This window comes from Schistocerca piceifrons, chromosome 2 (genome assembly GCF_021461385.2).
Source record: "Schistocerca piceifrons isolate TAMUIC-IGC-003096 chromosome 2, iqSchPice1.1, whole genome shotgun sequence".
NCBI classification, from domain to species: Eukaryota; Metazoa; Arthropoda; class Insecta; order Orthoptera; family Acrididae; genus Schistocerca; species Schistocerca piceifrons.
Genome location: NC_060139.1, coordinates 215,533,269 through 215,557,790, shown reverse-complemented (window position 1 = coordinate 215,557,790; position 24,522 = coordinate 215,533,269). Strand labels below are relative to the sequence as shown.

At 43.0% G+C, this 24,522-nt stretch overlaps 1 protein-coding gene across 2 annotated transcripts in view; it reads right to left on the bottom strand.

Moving 5' to 3' along the window:
- Window positions 1–24,522, bottom strand: part of LOC124776330 — a 319,804-nt gene that overhangs the window by 134,732 nt on the left and 160,550 nt on the right. For both annotated transcript variants that reach the window (XM_047251268.1, XM_047251269.1), the window contains exon 2: window positions 20,438–20,561. In XM_047251268.1, coding sequence (XP_047107224.1) covers window positions 20,438–20,561 — 124 coding nt within the window. The remainder of the gene's footprint in view (window positions 1–20,437; window positions 20,562–24,522) is intronic.

Here is a 24,522-nt window from a genome sequence, read left to right as displayed (position 1 = left end):
AACAGAAATGGATTACGCAAACACGCTTTTCATGGCACACACTTCTCTTCTCGGTCATTCGAAATGAATAAACAAAAGTACTGAGGCCAGAAGCATCATATTTTCGTGTCGTATTTCTGTATCGAATAGGCATTTAAGACCAGAAAAACGTTTGAAGTTGCGTTCCTTATGCGGTGTTTTTCACTAAAACAGTGTAACATTTACTATATAAAACAAATATGGCGTGCAAACGACAGAAATAACGAACAAGAAGCAATTGTAAACACTCGTCTGCTAATGTTTTGGGGGATCCAAGATGGCGACAGGCTCCGCCCACTGGCTTCAAAACAACGTACAGCGTCAAGTCTGTAACGCCATCTCCCCTTATCCTACCTCCATGGTCTAGGCCGTTCTGTATCGACCCTGCGTTTAATAAAAATCGGAGGGAGTGTCGCGACTGGACACTCGACGACGAAACAAAGGCAGCCGTGTTGTGGTAAGAGGCGGAGGTGTTTGTCAGCAGGGCCAGTCCGTGCCACGATCGGCGCGTGGCGCAACGAGGTGCGGCAGAGATCCGGCCGCGAGGCGGAGCAGCTTAGCATACAATGCCCACCAGCCACTCCATTCTTACACTACCTGCTGCCTGCCATTCATGTGTTCGCCGCACTAGTCCCAGGCCAGTCCACTCCGGGCTCCAGAGGTCTGCGTGCGAGTCTAGTATCGTGGCGCGGAAACTGGGCTCGGGAATTCTCACGTCGAGTATATGGACTATCAGACCAATTGTGTGATTGGATTGAAGAGTTCTTAGATAACAGAACGCAGTATGTCATTCTCAATGGAGAGAAGTCTTCCGAAGTAAGAATGATTTCAGGTGTGCCGCAGGGGAGTGCTGTGGTATATCGAGAGATTGTAACAATGGAAAATTGTACTGAAATGCAGGAGGATCTGCAGCGAATTGAAGCATGGTGCAGGGAATGGCAATTGAATCTCAATGTAGACAAGTGTAACGGGCTGCGAATACATAGAAAGAAAGATCCCTTATCATTTAGCTACAATATAGCAGGTCAGCAACTGGAAGCAGTTAATTACATAAATTATCTTGGAGTAGGCATTAGGAGTGATTTAAAATGGAATGATCATATAAAGTTGATCGTCGGTAAAGCAGATGCCAGACCGAGATTCATTGGAAGAATCCTAAGGAAATGCAGTCCGAAAAGAAAGGAAGTAGGTTACAGTATACTTATTCGCCCACTGTTTGAATATTGCTCACCAGTGTGGGATCCGTACCAGACAGGGTTGATAGAAGAGATAGAGAAGATCCAACGGAGAGCAGCGCGCTTCGTTATAGGATCATTTGGTAATCGCAAAAGCGTTACGGAGATGATAGATAAACTCCAGTGGAAGACTCTGCAGGAGAGACGCTCAGTAGCTCGGTATGGGCTTTTGTTGAAGTTTCGAGAATATACCTTCACCGAGGAGTCAAGTAGTATATTGCTCCCTCCTACGTATATCTCGCGAAGAGACCATGCTGATAAAGTCAGAGAGATTAGAGCCCACACAGAGGCATACCGACAATCTTTCTTTCCACGAACAATACGAGCCTGGAATAGAAGGGAGAACCGATATAGGTACTCAAAGTACCAAAACGGTTCAAATGGCTCTGAGCACTATGCGACTTAACTTCTGAGGTCGTCAGTCGCCTAGAACTTAGAACTAATTAAACCTAACTAACCTAAGGACATCACACACATCCACGCCCGAGGCAGGATTCGAACCTGCGACCGTAGCGGTCGCGCGGTTCCAGACTGTAGCGCCTAGAACCGCACGGCCACTCCGGCCGGCCTCAAAGTACTCTCCGCCACACACCGAAAAATTCGAAGTAGGTTTTAAAATCCATGGAGAAGAAATAAAAACTTTGAGGTTCGCCGATGACACTGTAATTCTGTCAGAGACAGCACAGGACCTGGGAGAGCAGCTGAACGGAATGGACAGTGTCTTGAACGGAGGACATAAGATGAACATCAACAAAAGCAAAACGAGGATAATGGAGTGTAGTCGAATTAAATCGGGTGATGCTGCGGGAATTAGATTAGGAAATGAGACACTTAAAGTAGTTAAATGAGTTTTGCTATTTGGGGAGCAAAATAACTGATGATGGTCGAAGTAGAGAGGATATAAAATGTAGACTGGCAATGGCAAGGAAAGCGTTTCTGAAGAAGAGAAATTTGTTAACATCGATTACAGATTTGAGTGTCAGGAAGTCGTTTCTGAGAGTATTTGTATGGAGTGTAGCCATGTATGGAAGTGAAACATGGACGATAAATATTTTGGACAAGAAGAGAATAGAAGCTTTCGAAATGTGGTGCTACAGAAGAATGCTGAAGATTAGATGGGTACATCACATAACTAATGAGGAGGTATTGAATAGAATTGGGGAGAAGAGAAGTTTGTGGCACAACTTGACAAGTAGAAGGGATCGGTTGATAGGACATGTTCTGAGGCATCAAGGGATCACAAATTTAGCATTGGAGGGCAACATGGAGGGTAAAAATCGTAGAGGGAGACGAAGAGATGAATACACTAAGCAGATTCAGAAGGATGTAGGTTGCAGTAGTTACTCAGAGATGAAGAGGGTTGCACAGCATAGAGTAGCATGGAGAGCTGCATCAAACCAGTCTCAGGACTGAAGACAACAGCAACAACAACAACAACAACATCGTGGTATTTCATGGGCCCCATGGGTACTCTGCAAAGTCGCGTTACTGCCAATTGTTATATGGCCACTTCGGCTGATCAGGTCCAACCCGTGGAAGAATGTTTGTTCCTCAATGGTGATCCTGTGTTCCAAAACGACACGGCTCCTGTTCACGCAGCTCACATTGTCGAGACTGGATTTGTGACGATGAGGAAGAATTGTCGTATCTCTCCTGATCACCACAGTCACTAGATATGAATATACTGAGCCTTTGTGGTCTACTTTGGAGAGAGGGGTGCATGATCGCTATCGACCTCTATTATTGTTACCTGAATTTGCCACTATTTTGCAGAAAGAAATGATTACCTCGAAAGCAATAAATGACCTGTATTTAGCCATTCCGAGACAAGTGGAAGATTTTTTGAAAGTCAACGGTTGTCCTAAACAGTATCAGGCATGGTAATGTGTTTTTAGTGTTTCCAATTTCTGTCCTCATGTTCTGCACAGATTCCATAACGAAATTCCGTCTCTGATAGAAAATCCAAAGAAATTCTGGTCATATATTAACTACACCAGCCACAGGACGCAATCAATTCCTTAACTGTGCGATAGGAATTGTGAAGTTACTGACGACAACGTCACAAAAGCAGAATTACTAAACACGATTTTCCGAAATTCTTTCACCATATTAGATCAGCAAATATTTCAAAATACGAATCGAGAACAGTTACCAAAATGAGCAGTTTTGAAGAAAGTACCATCGGTGCAGTCAAGCAGTCTAAAGCACATAATAAAGGCGAGTCTTCTGGTCCAAACTGTGTACCAATAAATTTCTTTTCGGAGTGTTGTTGTTGTTGTGGTCTTCAGTCCTGAGACTGGTTTGATGCAGCTCTCCATGCTAACCTATCCTGTGCAAGCTCCTTCATCTCCCAGTACCTACTGCAACCCACATCCTTCTGAATCTGCTTAGTGTATTCATCTCTTGGTCTCCCTCTACGATTTTTACCCTCCACGCTGCCCTCCAATGCTAAATTTGTGATCCCTTGATGCCTCAGGATATGTCCTACCAACAGATCCCTTCTTCTAGTCAAGTTGTGCCACAAACTTCTCTTCTCCCCAATCCTATTCAATACCTCCTCATTAGTTATGTGATCTACCCACCTAATCTTCAACATTCTTCTGTAGCACCACATTTCGAAAGCTTCTATTCTCATCTTGTAATGAAATAGCTCCATCTTTGGCAATCATACACAATAGCTCGCTCATAGAAATATTCATAACTAATGATTGTAAACTTGCACAGATCGCACTAATAAACAAGAAAGGAAACATAAGTAATCCGCTGAATTACAGACCCATGCGACTGTATTCAATTCGTATTAGGATTTTGGAACATCCATTGAGTTCCTACGTTATGAAACAGCTCGAAGAAAACGATTTATTGACACGCAGCCAGTACCGATTCGGAAAATATCATTCTTATGAAACACAAATGGGTCTTTAGTCATACGAACTAATGAGTGCTGTCAACAGGTGATTTCACGTTGATCCTGGATATTGGTACTGTCAGGGAGCTGACGTCACAGCTGGTCCCACAGATGTTCTATTGGTGAGAGATCTCGGGACCTCGCCGGCCACGACAGTACCTCAACATGAGAGGTAACACATGAGTACGCAGAATGTCTGTGACCGTTTTGCCGTTAGAGTCCCTTCAGACAATACCAGCCGTGACGTGAAGTCATACCCGTTGCTCCACCACACCATGACTCCAGGAGCAACACTTGTGCCTCTCCAAAACATTTGCAGAATGCGACCTCTCACCAGGACGCCGCCATACTCGTCCACGATGGGCATCCGATGTTCTGCAGAATCGCAATTCGTTGCTGAACATAATGCGACGCCATTTATTAGTCGCAGCATCATTTCAAACGCAGCCGTTTGTGTTGTGCTGTCAGAAGCAGCCTGCACATTGGATGGTAATTCCCTAGTCCGGGTGCTGCTAGTCTCCTACCGATGGTACAGTAAGACACTGAATCTTACAGGCAGTCCATTACTTTCTTAGACTTTCTCAGCGATTCTATATCATCTCTTGTACTCGGGTGTACAGTCGATGGTCTGCGTCTTTTCAACACAATATTTCGACGTTGTAGCTCGGGGTCTTCATCAGGTGTTTCCTGCGACTGGTCGATAAGTTTTTTTTAAGTACATTTCATTCCTTCTCCTGAGGGGAGAAGGCGGGCTTTTCTAGGGCTTATCTGTTTGCCCTTTATCAACCAGAGGTTACAATTTTTATTTTATTTCCATTTTTTCATATATTTGATTATTTGTTATTATTTTATATTGAGTATCTTTAGTTTTACGTTACTTTTTAGCGAATTTAATAGAATATTAAGGAAAAATGATTGAGTTAATTTTACTAAAAATTGAACTAATTTGACAAAATAATTAATCTAACAGAACTAATTAGACAAAATAATTGAATTAACATGTGAAATGGTGATAACAAGTTAAATGAAATGAGTGAAATGATTTAACAACGTATATGGGTGTGATTTGACAATATAAATGGAAGTGACATTTTAACCTAATGGGAGATGCTTATAGTGTTTACAGTTATTTTTTCTATGCTATTATCCCAAGATAGTGCAGAAGAATGAAGGAGGGCGTTGGTGTTGTGGGTCGTATCTCCTAACTCATAACTAATCTTAAAACTAGTGTTACATGTTCTCCTTTCCTGCTTCGCAGTACTTGGAGCTGGTTGCCTTATATCTAGTTTTACATGTTATCCTTACCTCTTTGGTAGTACTTGGAGCTGGTTTTTACAATGGGTCTTGAACTTATCTAACATTTCCTTAAAGCTATTGTGCTCAGTGCTATGAGGTGTGTTGAATGCGGGGGCTGTCGTGGTGTATTAGGTCGTTCTTTTCTGTCTCACTGTCTTTCGCCTAGGTGGGGTGGAATAGTTTCTCCTTCTGTCTGTTGTGTCATCGTGGGCGCTAAGTCGGGGAACTCGTTTGATGTATTTTGCGCTACTGTACGCACTGGGTAAATGTACTTGGTTTTCGCGTGTCTCGTTGTGTGTGGCTTGGTCGTCAGTATGTCTTCCATGTCGGGTCGCTTGTGTAGGATGTGTGAGCCGTATCTTGCCCTTAGTTTTGCCAGTCTTGTCTGTAGTGGGGTTATTCCTGTTGTCTTGTATAATACTTTGTCGCTAGGGGTGCGGTATGGTAGCTTAGCTATGCTGCGCAGTAGTCGGCGTTCTTTCGAGTACAGTCTGTTTGCTACTGTCTTTGGTATTCCGCCCAGTGGTGCAGCGGCGTATTCGTGATTGGTCGTATGTATGTCTTGTATGTGTGTATGTCTGTCCTAGTGGAGCAGCCATACAGTCGTCCTTATACTTGTCGAATTAACTGTTGTCGTTTCGTCGTTTTGTTGAGCAGGTGTTGTAGGTGGGTTTGGTAGTTCAGGTGCTTGTCAAGGTAGACGCCGAGGTATCTTGCGGTGTCGGTCAGTGTAAGGGCTCGTTCCATAGTCGGAGTGTTATGTCTTCCTGTTTCTGCTGTCGTTTTCTCGTAAGGTTGCGGTATTGGAGTAATAGTAGTTGTGTTTTTGTCGGGTTGGGTCGAATTCTCCATTCGGTCATCCAGGACTCTAATTTGGTCAGGTATTTTGCAGCTTTTTTTTTGTATTACGTCAGTTCTGAGTCCCGTGCACCAATAGGCGATGTCGTCTGCATATGGGTCGATTTTTTCATGTTGGTCTGTTGGGGTCGGTATGTCGACAAGCTGGCCATGTCCCTTATTCATGGCTGAGCGGTGTCTGGTGTTCTCTACGCCGTACGCGCCCGCTGCGGAACACCAGACCCGCTCAGCCATTAGTAGGGGACACGGCCAGCTTGTCGACCAGTCGCTGGAAACACCTGATGAAGACCCCGAGTTACGACGTCGAAATATTGTGTTGGGAAGACGCAGACCACCGGCTGTACACCCGATTCCACGAGTATTCCGTTACTTGTTCTCGGATGGCAACCATAGATGTGAAGGGGTTAGAAGGGGTTTTAGAAGGGGTTACAATGTCCTTGGTGTACAATACGTCGCTCCTTCTTTGTGGTGGTGACATGTGGTCGGCCGGAACAGTGATGACGAGTATGTTCCCACGCAGCCCATCATAGGGTCAATGTCCCCTCCGAATGCTCCACAAATCTAGATATTAAACGATTCGACCAACCGGCCTAATGGGGACCCACAATGAGACCCTTTTCAAACTCTGCCTGGTTCCGATAACGCTGTCTCGCTGGTTACGCGGCATCTTCCTGTCCTTCACAGTGATCCTTCAACAACTAACACAGTTCACGCCCATTGTATATGCTACCAGGCCAGGTAACAACACTAAACACAAACAACATTAACGCACTCCGGTGGTCGTTAAATATGTCACAGATAACTGCAGGTCTAATCATTTACATACTCGCCGATGGCGTGTACAATAAATTACACTGACGTCCGACCATGTCATCTGGATGCTTTTTAGTTTTTTTCTTAGGCGTGTGGTACTTTACCCCCTTCTCAAGATCGCCACAATCTTGATTATTATATCTAAGGTACCTCCGCACCCAAACAGAGAATAAATTTGCTTTCCGCGATAGGAGTGTGACAGTTCGTAAAATAACGTGGGTGAATGCTGTGTCTTGAGGAGTCTGTGGACGATGGCGCCCTTCTCTGAAGCTTCCTAACGCCTGCGGTTTCCTGGCAGTTGGGAACAAGCAGCCGGTAGTCCTGCTTTCTGTGAAGGACGCCGGAGTGTCGTCATGCTGCAGGGGTCTTGCGATGTACGGAAAGACACGGAAGGCCTTTCCCACAACAAACTGCCGCAGCGCCGCTTCCTCCAGAGTGTTCGTGCTTTTGACGTAATGCCCGAAATGGCGGAGTGACAAATGAACAATTTAAGAGCACGATGATAAGGGATATATGGAGATACTGCTTCAAACATTAAGGTTGATGTCCGTAACAATAACAACCATATCTTCGTCATTTTATTGCTATTTGTAAATTTTCTGAAACCGCGCGACCGCTACGGTCGCAGGTTCGAATCCTGCCTCGGGCATGGATGTTAGTTAGGTTTAAGTAGTTCTAAGTTCTAGGGGACTAATGACCTTAGAAGTTAAGTCCCATAGTGCTCAGGGCCATTTGAACCATTTTGTAAATTTTCTGAAATAACGGATATTCATTTTTGTAGAATAATTCCTGTTTTATTCATTTCCATTTTTATTGTTAAATTTTACGAATGTACCGACAGACCGTGCATATGACCAAAATTTAACATGCTTCTAGATGTCTGTGTGAGCTAGCTGCTGACGCTGCCCAAGTTATCTTCGAAGTGTCATTTATGATGTGCTCGTTGTGGACAATCCATCCACGCTGTAAAGCTTTAAGTGAGCTCTTCCGGGACGGAAGAAGAAGAGTGTGTGGTTAGTCTTCCAGGCCCCATCAACAGACACCAGTCTTCCAGTGCCCGTGACACGGCTCGGCAGCTCATTCTTGTACTCTGACACAGCACGTTCCCACAATTTAGGATCCTCAGCTATGGTCCGTCGATTGCGAGGTCGGCGGACAGAGGCCTGGAAATGACTTTTAGTGTAGTTATTTAAGAATTACAGGATCGACCTTAATGTCATCATACATGTATTCGTTGTCAGGCACTCTACAGGTCATGATGGAGATACGCTTTCGTATTAGTCTGAAGTAAGGATAGATGTCTACGTACTCCACAGGTTTCGCAGTATGTGTGAACTTTTCTTAAATGAAATATATAGTTACACCAGCTGAATTATTTGAATCCGTCTCAAGCACTGGTTCTTCAAAATTAATAGATACCCTTTTTTTGGGGTAAAGACGTCGCCTTCTTCCATCTATCCTACGAAGAGTCTTTTGAGTGTTTTGAACAACGTAGCACTACTGCACCGTTCTCAGTGGCTGGCTGCAGCCGTACCAGCATGTCTCGGAATTCTTCTGTCTCCCTCTTCAGCATAATCTGCTAAGTCTTCCAAGCATCCTTATAGCACACACACCTAAGACGCTGCTGTATTCTCATTTTTGCTCTCCTTTGCTCATCCCATAATAAAAAAAGAAAAAAATCTCGTTTAAGGCACTGGACTCGTATTCGGGAGGACTGCGGTTCAAATCCGCGTACAGCTATCCAGAATCAGCTTTACCGTGGTTTCCGTAGGTCACCTAAGGAAAGAGCCGCAATGGTTCCTTTGGAAACCACATGGTCCACATCGTTGTCTACCCTTTTAGCACCGGAGCTTGTACAATGTCTCTAATGACGTCGTCGAAAAAAGGAATGTTTAATCAATGTTTTTCCGGGGGATGTGCAGAAAACTCATTACTTTTGAAATAAAATAAATCAGCGTTTTTGATGGATTATCACTTGTGTTAAACATGACGTGGTAGATAGCACGAAAGAACTGTATGTCTTCATATCGTTTTCCTGGAAATAATGATGGTCACTTTCGAGGAAAGAAGCTTCTTACTTACGAAACTACTCGTGAGCACCAGAAAGACTTTCCCCTACATAGCAGGTTTCAGTACGTCACCCGATAGGCGAACATCTTGTGACTGCCAGCTGTGGCTCTTTGTACTGACATTAGAAGCAGGAAATGTCACTGATGGGTGTAAGGATCTTGTGGCTGGTAAATATGACTCTTTTCCCTGATATCACCTCAAGGAATTTTCACGTCAAGAGTGAATATATTATCTTTTAATAAGGGTGTTTTGCCTAACTGTATTTGAAGGAAGGCAGTCGTTGACGAACATCTTTTTGATGCACAATATGCTACACGAAAATACGTCTGTGAACCTTCCTTATTTACTACAGGATGTATTTTGAGGACACTTTCGTTTCTAGCTTTGGGTCTAAGAATGCGAAACTTTATTTGCATAGATGTTACCCATGCCGGGTTTAAAAGAATGCAGCAGTCGTCCATAGAAGTGATGCCGAAGAAATTTTCGAACCGTTCCACCCGAACCGGGTCTTCTGTGACTGAGGGCTCAAATTTACACGTAATGATTAACGCACGACTGTGCAGGAGCGACATGAAATAGATTGAATTTCTGCACTCCAGAGAAGGTTGGAAAATTCACCGTCTAAAAACGCTCTGCGTCGCGACTTTTTTTTCCGCTATCAGGTTGCTCAGACCCTGGACACGTATTCACGAGGAAAAACAGAACAAGTCGCTGGCAGGCTTTTCAGAATCGGATTTACGGTGGTTTCGTTAACTCTTATCGAGTGCCGGGGTGATTACTTTAATTAATTACAACAAATAAGATACAGCTTTGTTTGCAATCTGTCTTTAGTTCCATGATAGCAGTATAAGGTCAAGCAGCTCCTCTTACTTGCTTCACTTCCTTTAGTGCGTTCATTCATGGACAAGACGCACATTTATATACTGGTGGTGATGGTCATTCCGGAAAGCATCTTTGAGTAAATACGACAATATTACGAGGGTTATTCCAAAAGTAAGGTCCGATCGGTCGCGAAATGGAAACGACGATGAAAATCCGATAAAGCTTTGCACAGATGTGTTGGGTAGTGTCTCTAGTATAACCCCAGTTAGCATCACGTCGCTCTTCTCATTTCTGAGCTCGCAGTGAGTGCGTAAAGATGTCTAGAAAATAGTGTCTGCCGCCAAGTACGAGGGCCTGGTGAGAAATTTCGCCTGAAGCTATGCAGCCAACATTACATAACTGTCGTGCTGTTTCGTCTTCACGACAATTCTCAGCCGCATTCTGCAGGGGCAATGAAGATGCTCCTGCATCGTTTTCAAATGGAAATGTGAGATTACCCACAATACAGTCCGCAATTGTCTCCCCCTGAGTTTCATCTCTGGTCACATGAACCGCTGTCTTTGAAGACAACATTTTGACACAGACAACGAGGTGTAGGCCAGCGTGGAGAATTGGCGGAAAGCACTGGCGGCTGCCTTCTATGATGAGGCTATTGAAAAGTTGGTACAACGCTATGACAAAAGTCTAAGTCAGAACGGCGACTACGTAGAGAAGTAGCTGAAAGGTGTAGCTAATTGTTACAAGTAAAACATTTCTGATGTTCACTGTGGTTTCAATTTGGCAATCAATCGGACCTTACTTTTGGAATAACCCTCGTAATTCTGCAGATTAGTGTAGGACACTAAAAGTAAACTGTTCCATGCACGCATTGAAATCGCCAGGATAAAGTCGTTCTACAAGGCTTGGTTGAAATGGCTCTGAGCACAATGGGACTAGTCATGTGTGATCGTAGCGAATGCCATTACATTTTTGTAGGAAGAGGCATATTTTATAAATATCTCATAAAAATCTGTGCTCTAGAGGGTTCCATGTATTATAGATGCTCACTAAAGAGAATAAAGGAGGGGTAAACATTGACGCAAGTAAGCTACTTCTCAAGGCTCTACCACTCACTTTGGAGAACCGCAAAGGAACGGAAAGAAAATTTTATTTTTAGCAAGCATTTGAGAGCAATTTATCAGGGGACTGACACATAATTTGCACATGAAGCGTAGTCTTTATTTTAGATTGTCAACAGCTTAATATGTGATGTCCACTACTCAACATTTTTACCGCTTTGTGAGATTTCGTTCTGTCAGCACGTGGTCGATGTTTGGTTGATTGTTTATACACTATTTCTTTTTCGGTGCTCTAGTGAGAAATGATTAACTTTGAGCGCCTGTATTTGCTGAACTATTAGTCGTACTGACATAAGTTGTTTATAGACTCGCAAGCTGTAGCTTAGAAGTTACGCTAGATACTCGTATACGTTTCTGCATAGGCCTCAGCCGCCGCACCGCAACTCTCCCACAGCGCGGTTGTTGCTCGCGATGGAGTCTCCACCACTAACTTTGTCACCTCCCGTAGGGCACTATCGGCGCATCTGTGTGCCTTTTTTTTTTGCGAGCACTCAAACTACTTATACGTTGTGTAACGTGCGTTATTGTATTTGCACCTATTATTAGGTTTGTGCATAAATTCGTAGCGCTTTTGTTTTGCATGTTGGTATTCCGGTTGCTACGATTTGTTTATCGATTGTCATTTTTTATTTGTAGTTCACTATTTCTGTTTGAGTTTAGATATTGTTATTTTGTCATCTGGAGATAGTGAGTAGACCTGTGGACACTAGAACATGGCGTGCCAAATGGAGAAATAAGAATACTGGAACATATTATTCTGTCGCTTTGAGTTTAACAGAAGAGTGACAGCAGCGGAGGAAGACAGAAGCATTTCTGCATTGTCTGGGGCTAATGCCACTGGACAGAGCACGGCAAGAAAATAATTTTATTGTTTTAAGGTTCAAATGGCTCGAAGCACTATGGGACTAAACATCTGAGGTCATCAGTCCCCTAGACTTAGAATTACTTAAATCTAACTAACCTAAGGACATCACACACATCCATGCCCGAGGCAGGATTCGAACCTGCGACCGTAGCAGCAGCACGGTTCCGGACTGAAGCGATTAGAACCGCTTGGCCACAGCGGCCGGCTTTGATTTAAGGAGGGAAGATTGTTTCAACGCATTAATCCACTATGATACACGTCAGTGCATTTGAGAATTGGCAAATGTAATGAACTGTGATCATTTCAGCGTCACGTGACATTTTGCATGCAATAGGGAAGGTTAAAAAATCGGGTGTGTGGGATCGCATGCTCTAAGCCGAAATCACAAAAGTCAGTAGGTGGCGATATGTGCATCTCTGCTTGCTTGTCGTCAATTCACCTGGGAACAAGAGCAACCATTCCAATCCTGTATCGTTAATGGTGACGAGAAATGATGTCTTTATGCTAACATAATGAAAAGAAAACAATGGTTGAGCCCAAACAAAGCAGCAATTTCCCCTACAAGGACACGCGCGCATTCACAAAACATGATGTTAAGGATCTGGTGGGATGGTGACAGTGTGGTGCGTTACGAATTGTTTCCTCGAGGTGTACCCATCAAATCTGTCACTTATTGTCAACAACTGAGGCGTCTTGCAGAACAACGACCAGAAAACGGCGTGAATTGATTCTATGCCACGATCACGCCCTCCCGCATTCTGCTTGTCTGACGAAAAGCACTATACAGGAGTTACTAGACTGATCTTGTACCCTGAGATTTTCACCTTTTCCGCGCTCTGTCGAACAACCTCCAAGAAACTTCCTTTCCGGATGAAAATGCGCTCCGAACATAACGAGTTCTTCGCCTCAGAACCACGTGGTTTGTATTGTCGCGAAATCGCAAAGTTACCTCAACTTTGGCAGATTGTTCTAAACAATGACGGAGAATATATCATTCACGACTAAATTCTTTGTTATTTGTATGGGAAAACGCTACGAACTTATGCACTAACCTAGTATAATACACTACTGGCCATTAAAATTGCTACATCACGAAGATGACGTGCTACAGACGCGAAATCTAACCGACAGGAAGAAAATGCTATGATATGTAAATGATTAACTTTTCAGAGCATTCAGACAACGTTGGCGCCGGTGGCGACACCTACAACGTGCTGACATGAGGAAAGTTTCCAACCGATTTCTCAAACACAAACAGCAGTTGACCGGCGTTGCCTGGTGAAACGTTGTTGTGATACCTCGTGTAAGGAGGAGAAATGCGTACCATCAGGTTTCCGACTTTGATAAAGGTTGCATTGTAGCCTATCGCGATAGCGGTTTATCGTATAGCGACATTGCTGCTCGTGTTGTCGAGATCCAATGACTGTTAGCAGAACATGGAATCGGTGGGTTCAGGAGGTTAATACGGAACGCCGTGCTGGATCCCAACGGCTTCGTATCACTGGCAGTCGAGATGACAGGCATCTTATCCGCATGGCTGTAACGGATCGTGGAGCCACGTCTCGATCCCTGAGTCAACAGATGGGGACGTTTGCAAGACAACAACCATGTGCACGAACATTTCGACGACGTTTGCAGCAGCATGGACTATCGTCTCGGAGACTATGGCTGCGGTTACCCTTCTCGCTGCATCACAGACAGGAGCGCCTGCGATGGTGTACTCAACGACGAACCTGGGTACACGAATGGCAAAACGTCATTTTTTCGGATGAATCCAGGTTCTGTTTACAGCATCATGATGGTCGCACATTGGAAGCGTGTATTCGTCATCGCCATACTGGCGTATCACCCGGCGTGATGCTATGGATTGCCATTGGTTACACGACTCGGTCACCTCTTGCTCGCATTGACGGCACTTTGAACAGTGGACGATACATTTCAAATGTGCTACGACCCGTGGCTCTACCCTTCATTCGATCCCTGCGAAACCCTAAATTTCAGCAGGATAATGCAGGACCGCATGTTGCAGGTACTGTACGGGCCTTTGTGGATACAGAAAATGTTCGACTGCTGCTCCGGCCAGCACATTCTCCAGATCTCTCACCAACTGAAAACGTCTAGTCAATGGTGGCCGAGCAACTGGATCGTCACAATACGCCAGTCACTACTCTTGATGAACTGTGGTATCGTGTTGAAGCTGCACGGGCAGCTGTACCTGTACACGCCTTCCAAGCTCTGTTTGACTCAATGCCCAGGCGTATAAAGGCCGTTATTACGGCCAGAGGTGGTTGTTCTGGGTACAGATTTCTCAGGGTCTATGCACCCAAATTGCGTGAAAATGTAATCACATGTCAGTTATAGTATAATATATTTGTTCAACGAATACCCGTTTATCATCTGCATTTCTTCTTGGTGTAGCAATTTTAATTGCCAGTAGTGTACTTTCTATGTTCCCATTGCACTGCGTCCAGAACAGCGTGTAGAAAGGCTGTAAATTAACGACTGTGCTGCGTGTGAAAAAGCATTGAAACAATACAACAGTAATGAGTGATTTCTCCGTATTACTCAGTGTTTCTGTTCACTTTCTAGATAGCAATCAGATTCACTCATTCTTCAAAAAGTAGAACTAAAAGTATGTTTTTGGTATGCAGGGAAAGCGTTTTGCTTATTTTCCAGCAAGGAAACAAGAGCGTCAGTACTATGTAAAGAAAATTATGTGACGGTGGTAGTCTTGCGCGAAACTTGAGTCTGAGGGCGGCCGACGGGCCGGATCGTGTTCGGCTGCCACCCAGCCGGCAGCATTCGATACGGGTGGGCTCCTCTGCTACGTCGCGGTGCGGGTACCATCGTGGTCGTCTCACGCGAAGCGTGGCTATCACCGACTGGAGACTCCACAAACCAGCCGCGGCCCCCGTGCTGGCCGCCGCAGCCTTCACCTCGACCGCGCCGCCGTCCCACTGACCAGCGACTAGTAGCCCGGAAGCGATAAAGTGACCGAGCCACGCCAAGCAATGCTGCCCGGGCCTCTGAGATAACGCGGACGCCTCAAGCTTTCCCTGCTCGTGGCGCGCGTCCGCCGCCGCTGTTATCTGCCACCCCAATTCTTGCGGTGCCTGCGGGTACTTACCTTGATCACATCTCATACAGCTGTCCGTTAAACTACGAATAAATACACGTTTGCCCCTTTTTTTAAACTTCAAGTACGAGGGGCGTTTCAAAAGTCCGTGCAAAGTCCGAGAGATGGCACCGCCGGCGCGTATCGAGGTCATGTTTAGTTAGTAGCATCTTTGGAAAGAACGCACCAAATTTCAGCCATGTTGTTGTGGTCTTCAGTCCATAGACTGGTTTGATGCAGCTCTAAATGCCACTCTATCCTTTGCAAGCTTCTTTATCTCCCAGTACCTACTGCAACCTACATACCTCTTAATCTGTTTAGTGTATTCATCTCTTGGTCTCCCTCTACGATATTTACCCTCCACGCTGCCCTCCAATACTAAATTGGTGATCCCTTGCTGCCTCAGAATATGTCCTACTAACCGATCCCTTCTTCTAGTCAAGTTGTGCACAAATTTCTCGTCTCTCCAGTTCTGTTCAATACCTCCTCATTAGTTATGTGATCTACCCATCTAACCTTGAGCATTCTTCTGTAGCAAATGGTTCAAATGGCTCTGAGCACTATGGGACTTAACATCTGTGGTCATCAGTCCCCTAGAACTTAGAACTACTTAAACCTAACTAACCTAAGGACATCACACACATCCATGCCCGAGGCAGGATTCGAACCTGCGGCCGTAGCAGTCGCGCGGTTCCGGACTGAGCGCCTATCTTCTGTAGCACCACATGTCGAAACCTTCTATTCTCTTCTTCTCTAAACTATTTATCGTCCACGTTTCGCTTCCATACATGGCTACACTCCATACAAATACTTTCAGAAACGACTTCCTGACACTTAAATCTATATTCGATGTCAACAAATTTCTCTTCTTCAGAAACGCTTTCCTTGCCATTCCCAGTCTACATTTTATATCCTCTCTACTTCGACCATCGTGAGTTATTTTGCTCCCCAAATAGCAAAACTCCTTTACTACTTTAAGTGTCTCATTTCCTAATCTAATTCCTGCAGCATCACCCGATTTAATTCGACTACATTCCATTATCCTCGTTTTGCTTTTGTTGATGTTCATCTTATATCCTCCTTTCAAGACACTGTCCTTTCCGTTCAGCTGCTCTTCCAGGTCCTTTGCTGTCTCTGACAGAATTACTATGTCATCGGCGAACCTCAAAGTTTTTATTTCTTCTCCATGGATTTTAATTCCAACTCCGAATTTTTCTTTTGTTTCCTTTACTTCTTGTACAGGTTGAATAACATCGGGGATAGGCTACAACCCTGTCTCACTCCCATCCCGACCACTGCTTCCCTTTCATGCCCCTCGACTCTTGTAATTGCCATCTGGTTTCTGTACAAATTGCAAATAGCCTTTTGCTCTGATTGTCAAAAAATGTACGATAAAGAAATTCGTGTGGTGATTAAACATTACTTTATGAAATGCAAAACGCCTCAGGAGATTAAAGAGAAGCTCCATAAAAATTACTGTGACTCTGCACCTTCGATTAGAACAGTTTATAAGTGGTTTTAAAGTTTTCGGAGAGGTCATATGGCCACAAGTGTTCCTGAAAGTTCTGCACGCCCTGTGGCGGTTATGACTCGAGAAACCATTGATAAAATCCATGATATGGTGATGGATGACAAGAAGAGTTAAGGTGCGTGAGGTTGCTAGTGCTGTGGGCATCTCGAATGAATGGGTATATAATATTTTGCATAAACATTTGGACATGAGAAAGCTATCCGCAAGATGGATTCTGCGATTGCTCACGCTTGGCCAAAAACGGAATCGTGTGAAGTGTTGCAAGGATGGTTTGCAGCTGTTCAGGAAGAACCCGCAAGAATTTAAGCGTCGTTTCGTCACTGTGGATGAAACATGGATACATTACTATTCTCCTGAGACCAAACAACAATCTTAACAATGGGTTATCAAGGGAGAATCTGCACCAGAAAAGGCGAAGTCTAGTCCTTTGGCCGGAAAGGTTATGGCGACTGTCTTTTGGAATTGGAAAGGGATAATCCTCATCGACTATCTGGAAAAGGGTAAAACTATTACAGGTGCATATTATTCATCGTTACTGGACCGTTTGAAAACCGAGCTGCCCGATAAACGCCGGCGATTGCACCGCAAAAAAGTCCTTTTCCGTTACGACAATGCACCAGCACACATTTCAGCACGTGTAGTTGCAAAATTAAAGCAAATAGGATTCCAACTCGTTTCCCATCCCTCCCATTTTCCAGACTTGACTCCCTCGGACTACTGTTTGTTCCCCAATTTGAAGAAATGGATGGCGGTACAAAGATTTTATTCAAACGAGGAGGTGATTGCAGCAACTAATAGCTATTTTGCAGACTTGGACAATTCCTATTATTTGGAAGGGATCAACAAATTAGAACAGTGTTGGACGAAGTGTGTAAGTCTAAAAGAAGTCTATCTCGAAAAATAAAAAAGGTTTACCCGAAACACGTAAGTGGTTTTTATTTTTGCACGGTCTTTTCAAACGCCTCTCGTAGGTATGTTCGGTGATAATATAATATAATATAATATTGATGTCGTACGTTTAAGAGTCGTAGTTTGAATATCGACCATTAAGTCCTTGCAACAGTGTGGCATCTATGTTAAAGAGGAAGCCAGGTTACTTGTTACCATTGTGCGTAAATTTTTCATCGTGTAAACGAATCTGTTTGTGAACGTGTCTCATAACGGTGCCAGTACAGCTCATGTCAAATGTGGTGACGGCTAAGGCTGGAATACTGGGTACTGTTGTAGCTAAGCGTATTCATTGCTCATTCAGTTCACGCTTTACTGGTGTCAGGTAGTATGCGCCGGTATTGCTTGATATGTTTTGTTTTCAACTGTTAAAAAATGTTACTTCAAATTAAGTGAACATATTTTCTTTTTATGATACGCAAGAATTACGTTTGATCTACGTAAATACCGGTTGTCCCAGGAGGAATGGTCAATATTCCGAGATAAGACAGGAATGATCGTTTGGAGGAAAACAGTCTAGTAAAAATGGGCTCTTAAATCTATACTTAAGAGCTACGAGCAATTCGTCTTCGATAGTGTGAAACAAATCTCTACTACTGAAAGCCCTTTCGTTTCCTATTTTGAGGGTTGGTGGTATCTAACGAAACAAAAAAAGGGTCCAGTAAACACGGGCTCCAAAGTGGACATCTTAAGAGCTATGAATCCTTCTTCAGTAGAAAAGATATGTTTCACAGTAGCGCAGATGAAAAAGTGTGCATAGCTCTTACCGTATTTATTTTTGAGCCCATGTTTAGTACACTTTTTTGCTCGAATGATCGTTCCTATCATTTCTCTGAATGTTGAACAATCTTCTTGCGACATCCACTACAAGCGAATATGTACAGGATGCCAACATATCCACAATTAAGGTTTCTCAAATGTTCTGCCAGTATTCGAATAATTTACTCGCTCGTCTGTTACTCTGAAAGATAATTATTGTGTCATTTTTTTTCGTTTTCCGTCGTTTAATTGTTGCGAGTGATACAAACTTTTAACTCTCTCTAATTCTGTCACAGTCTGTGTACCGTTGAACATCTTCACGATATGATGCGACAGTGGAGGGACGTTGTATTCGTCGACAAGCGATGGCAACGGTTGTTACTTTTTGACACTTTCGTTATTACGAAAAACACTACGAAAATGGAAGAGAATTCCATGTTACGATAACTGTGGAGTGAGCAATAAGAATAAATTTACATCTGGATTATTAGTGGAGCTACGAATAGCTAATAAAATGCATTACAATCGGTACGCAAAACGTTGCGAGAACATAATGTTAACTATAGTTATACTTATTGATTAATAAATATGACATCAGATGTATTTGTGTGTTGCGATCACGCCGTTCTTCAGAGTCGGCACCATAAAAGTGCCCTGGAAAATATTTCATGCAACTAAAGATAGGCAACCCAACTTACATCATATACTCCCAGCATGGATGTGTAAGTTGGGTTGCCTATCTTAAGGCGAATGCAATATTTTCCAGGACAGTTTTACTTTGCCCACCTGTATGCCGGGTACAAACGACAACTATTTACAACATCACAATGGTATTGATGAAGATGAGACGAACAAATTGATGCAGGACATTTGTGGTTACCAAGCCAGGAAAGAATCTCAGGCCGTCCTACAAAAGCCTCCTAAGCTACAATGCATGAGCGCAGCGAGGGTTTATTTCTTTTTATCGCAAAAAGTGTCCTTTTTACGTCAACATATTGTGAATTTTCACAGCAAAAAATGAGCAATTACATCGTTTTTTTTTCTGACTGGCTTTCTTACTACGAAACTTCTGTCCTTATTTAGGTTAAGTTTCGATCAAATTGTAAACGTAATTAGTTTTAAAAGTCTTCTTCCTTTACTACCCTCACGGGAAAGTGCAAAGCATGTTAACGAAATAGCTGTCTAAGACGATGACGCAAGAGTGCGAGAGGATATTGAAAATCTCGCGTGATCCGCATGCGCATTAGCTTAGGTGGCTACTATAGACCAATTTGGTATTGTATACCGGCCTGATAGACCACAATTGTCATGTATTAATTTGTTCATCTCGACTTCACCAACAACAACGTGTAACTTTGTAATCATTTACCGTTTACACCCTGTATATCCATCACTTAACATCGATGTTAGATATATCGATGTTCTGAGATCGATTATTATCGGCTATCGGTGTTTATACTCCAACAACGAAATCGAAATCAACATCGACGATTTGCCAGCATAGCACGTGCCTAACTTTAAATGAAACTTAATTAACACTTCTGCATCACTGACAGATTGTGGATAGTAGTATGAGGGACACCTTTTTAAGTTTTTACCACCCAGATGTTGGTACCTGTTTTTCGAACGTTTCAAAAGTTTGTTGATATGATGAAAATCGCTGTTTGTGCGTGTCACACAAAAGCACTGCGAATATCTGTTTAGGGATTTTGAGTGCTACGAACAGAAACGGCCTATGCAAACGGGTGTTCGAAACTTTTACGATCAAAAGCTAAACTATTGTAGAGAACCAGTGATCACAAATGAATATTTCAGACAATACGACGTCTTGAGTGAGCTATACGTGCTACACGCTTGTTTATAACCTGCTTTATGTTTCTGCATCGTCGTTGATAGCGCCACCTATTCATTTCTTAGCGTATCGAGTACACGGTTTAGAATCTTTTTTGCCATCTGTGTAGTTTGACCCTAAAGACTGAGCAGGTATTCTGTGTGTAGGACCAACAGCCAATAAATAAACAGTACATACACACACGCCTAGTCTGACTGTATGTCGATTAAAAACGAGGCCAGCTACTTACTTGTGGGCGGGCGCTCCTTGGGGTAGCAGATGCGGAAGAGTCCTTTGGTGCGGGTGTAGTAGTAGTACTTCTTGTTCATGTTGTCCAGCAGGTTGTCTTGGCCGCCGCGTTTCGCCGCGTATTGCTGCACACACAAACAGAGACACGTCGTCAGCGCATGATAAAAACTGTAAAATTACAGGGTGGTCGTAATTAACTTTCGCTACTTGGGCCAGAGCAGACGGAAAACTATTTACCGTATGCGTAGGCAACTTTATAGGAATGATGTTGAGACTGTGCAGTGCAGGATTTGCGTTGTTAGTAGTATTAGTGTAATGACTTGTCGTTAGGTGCCGGTACTGGTACGGCGTCGTAGGATTGACAAAAAAGCACCAATGTACATTACAATGACAGACAGTCAACGTGGGTCTGGACAAGGTGAGTAGGGATTCACTGGTAAAGCAGTTTTATCAAATCAACAGCAATAGCACTGCTGCTCTTCGCCAGTATCGACGCTTTAATGGAATATGGAGAGGTCCTCTATCCACATTGTGATTGAAGAATGCGATTCGGAAGGTCGAATTAATTGTCGTTTTGGGAATTGCTCCTGGGAGAGACCGAAGGCCGATTTCGCCAAAAATTGTTGCAGAAGTTCCTGTTGCCATGGCTAAGAATGCTGGGCACAATATGCGATCATCAAGCAGTGCACAAGTTCTGTCACGACAGGTAAACATTCCATGGTCCACCGTTCGAAAAGTGCTGTCGAACAATTGTGAAATGGTTTCTCTAATGCGCTTACAGGCAGATGGTACGCAATTAAAAAATGTTCCCCTATCATGTGGAAATTAAAATGTATTTCTTTTAATGGTTTATTCAGTATTTATCTTCCACATGTCCTTACAAATGTTTCAACAATGTTTCATTATCCTACGATCACTAGTTTTTCATGGGGCCCTCTCAAGTAGCGGAAGTTTAATTGTAAGCGCCCTGTGCACCCAAGAGTAAGCTACATTTGGTTGGAGTGGCCGACGAAATAAACGAGTATTTGTGCGACTGACAGTAGATACAGTCTACGATGGGTGTTTGCCCACTAGAGCTGATGATGGTAATGTCTATTGAAACTGCCGTCCGTGACCACTGACTGAAATGGTTTCTCAAGAATTTACATTGCGTTGATAATTGACCAATGAAGTGCAATTTCTAAGACTTAACAGTATATCGTGGAATTAAAGTTAAAATCTTCTGGGTTGTTAGGCCGCTTCATATTTCCTTCTAAAATAGTCGACGTTTAGAGTTTGGCGTATTTCCTACAACACTGATAATATCGAAAGTTATACCAGTGAACAAAAAAGCCGACAAACATTATCTCAAAAATTACTGACCAGTTTCAATGGTTCGTATTTCCTCCAAAATATTTGAATCTCTCATTTGCAGCTAACTAAACAATTACTTTGAGTCACATAATCTAAATTCACATAATCTAAATTCTAATAATTAATTTGGCTTGCGCAAGGGAAGTAATACTACCACTGCTGCCCTCTCAATTGTGAATGAATAGTTTCACTTCTTTTTTGTGATTTAAGAAACGCATTTGACTGTATTTCTCATGATATATAACTTGCTAAACTCATATTATATGGTGTGCAAGACTCTGCATTGGCAGTAATTGTATCATACCTAAACAATAGGAAACAGTTTGTCAGAAACAGGCACTGACAGCTACAAGAAGTTAAAACAGTGGTCCCACAAGGTTCTGTCCTTGGGCCCTTCTTTTTATATAATTGCAGTCTATGATTTACCTCACTGTGTTCCCAATTATGTTATTTGTCGTGTCGATGAGGCATCATTGCTAGCTCAGCATAAGAACACATTAGTTCTTCAAGATATGATTCAAGATGGCATGCAAGCAGCACTAATTTGGTGCTCATCAAATATACTGCTGTGTAACCTGATAAAAACCAGCAGATTATACTAGGATTGTCATAAGAGGCAGAGGTGAAAACAGTTAAAATTCTAGGAATTCACGTAGACTCCAAGTTAACTTGGGAAACACACATCAACCATACCTGTGCAAAATTATCTCGAGATTCTTGTTTAACGCTGAAACTGAGTGGCGTAGTAACAAAACAATTTCAGCCCAATGTAGAGTATGGGCCGCAGATATGGGGACATTATCCTCACATCAGTAAAATTCGAAAAATTCAAAAGAATATGATATGGACGATGAGCAATGCTGGTAGATTAGACACTGCCAGGCACTATTCATAGAGCTCAAAATATTAACAGTGATTAATCTATCGGATTTTGAAATGAGGAAAGACATACACCACCATAACACTAGACACAAAATAAAATTAGAAACAACAAGGCACAGGCTGCCAAGAATAGGGAATTCCCGTCTAATCAACAGCTTAAGGATATTTAATAAACTTCCATGTTCTGCCCGATCAGCTCACATAACCAGTTTCGGAAGCAAACTATGAAATTGGTTATTTATTAATCCTTTTTATTATGTAACTGAATTTGTGAATATAAAATTAATTGACATTAATTTTTAATGTTTTCGTTATGTGACGTCACAGACTGTATTTGTTTATTATTTTATTGTATATCCTATGATTTCTAGATTCTATTTGGAATATTTGATGCTCATTGTAGGAAAGTGTAATATGCTATCAATTTAAAATGCCTATTTCTACTCAGGTGGTCATTGATAAAGACTCTGAAGGGTGCTGCTCACCACTTGTTCCCTTCACCCAGAGACTGACTCGCATGGTGGAGTGAAGGGCTCAACTTGCGTTAGAGTGTGCATTGGAGCCAGTGGTAATGGCTTGCGAATGAAGCTTCGATCAGATGAACAGTAATTACCGGAGGGTCTTAGGCAGCGACACAAAGAATCAATGCCACGCATAATAACCTATCGATACTCCCAGAATTGTCTGAAAAACAACATTTTCATCCGCACGGTTTCGACGGTAAGGACATTTTCAAGTGGAAAGTTTCATCCTTAACCACCCATCAGAATATTTAAGTATCCTCTGATAGATATAAACATTTCAAGCGAGAGTCAATATGAGATTTCCACTCTGCAGCGGAGTGTGCTCGAGTCAATATAGTTCGTATCCAGCATCATCGCAACAGCTGCACAAGTCTCAGCAAATGGCTTACTGCTGTGTACATTATAGCAGTAAATTCGTAATATGAACGAATTTTCTCAGACCGTTGCTGATGTCTTGAAAATGTGGTTGGGCACCATGTTTAGTACACCGTACATCAAGTTTTGGAAAAGTGCACGAAATTTTCCACTTGAGTATGACCCAGCAAACTGCAGTTCTGCTGACTGGAAGTAAAGCTAAGAGTGAAAGACGAAAATATTGGACTTGAAAAATATGACATGACTTTGTTCTAAACCCAGAATATATGGTTGTCACCATGTACTCGAATACTAGTTTCATTCAGTTGTAGCTAGTGGTGGTTCTACTATTGGCCAAGGCATTCTGTCGGAAAGTGTACTACCCCGTGATCATAAGGACACATACTATACAAATTTTACTAAATGTAAGTAATTACTTAATTCGTAATGACCATTCCCTCACCGAAATCACTTCTCGTTATTGGACAATTATCTCAAGGCGTAATAATAAAACTTTCGTCTTGTTGACTGTCATAGCACTCCATTGGGCTACATGGAACTAATACCTAAATGAACAATCTGTTTACCAGCTGAACGTTAAACTACATCCAGAGAAAACGGTAGAAACTCAGTTTTACCGGTCATATATGAGCTTTGCAGCGCCACAACTTTATGAAACCCCTGGTGGAGATAAGCGCTACTTCCCATGCGGGTGCGGAAATGCAGGCAAGCACTGTGCAATACTGAGAGCAGCGTACAACAGCTCGCAGTCCCACTAAGAGGTAAAGGTTGGTTGGTTGGTTGTTTGGGGGAGGAGACCAGACAGCGTGGTCACCGGTCTCATCGGATTAGGGAAGGCAGTCGGCCGTGCCCTTTCAGGGGAACCATCCCGGCATTTGCCTGGAGCGATTTAGGGAAATCACGGAAAACCTAAATCAGGATGGCCGGACGCGGGATTGAACCGTCGTCCTCC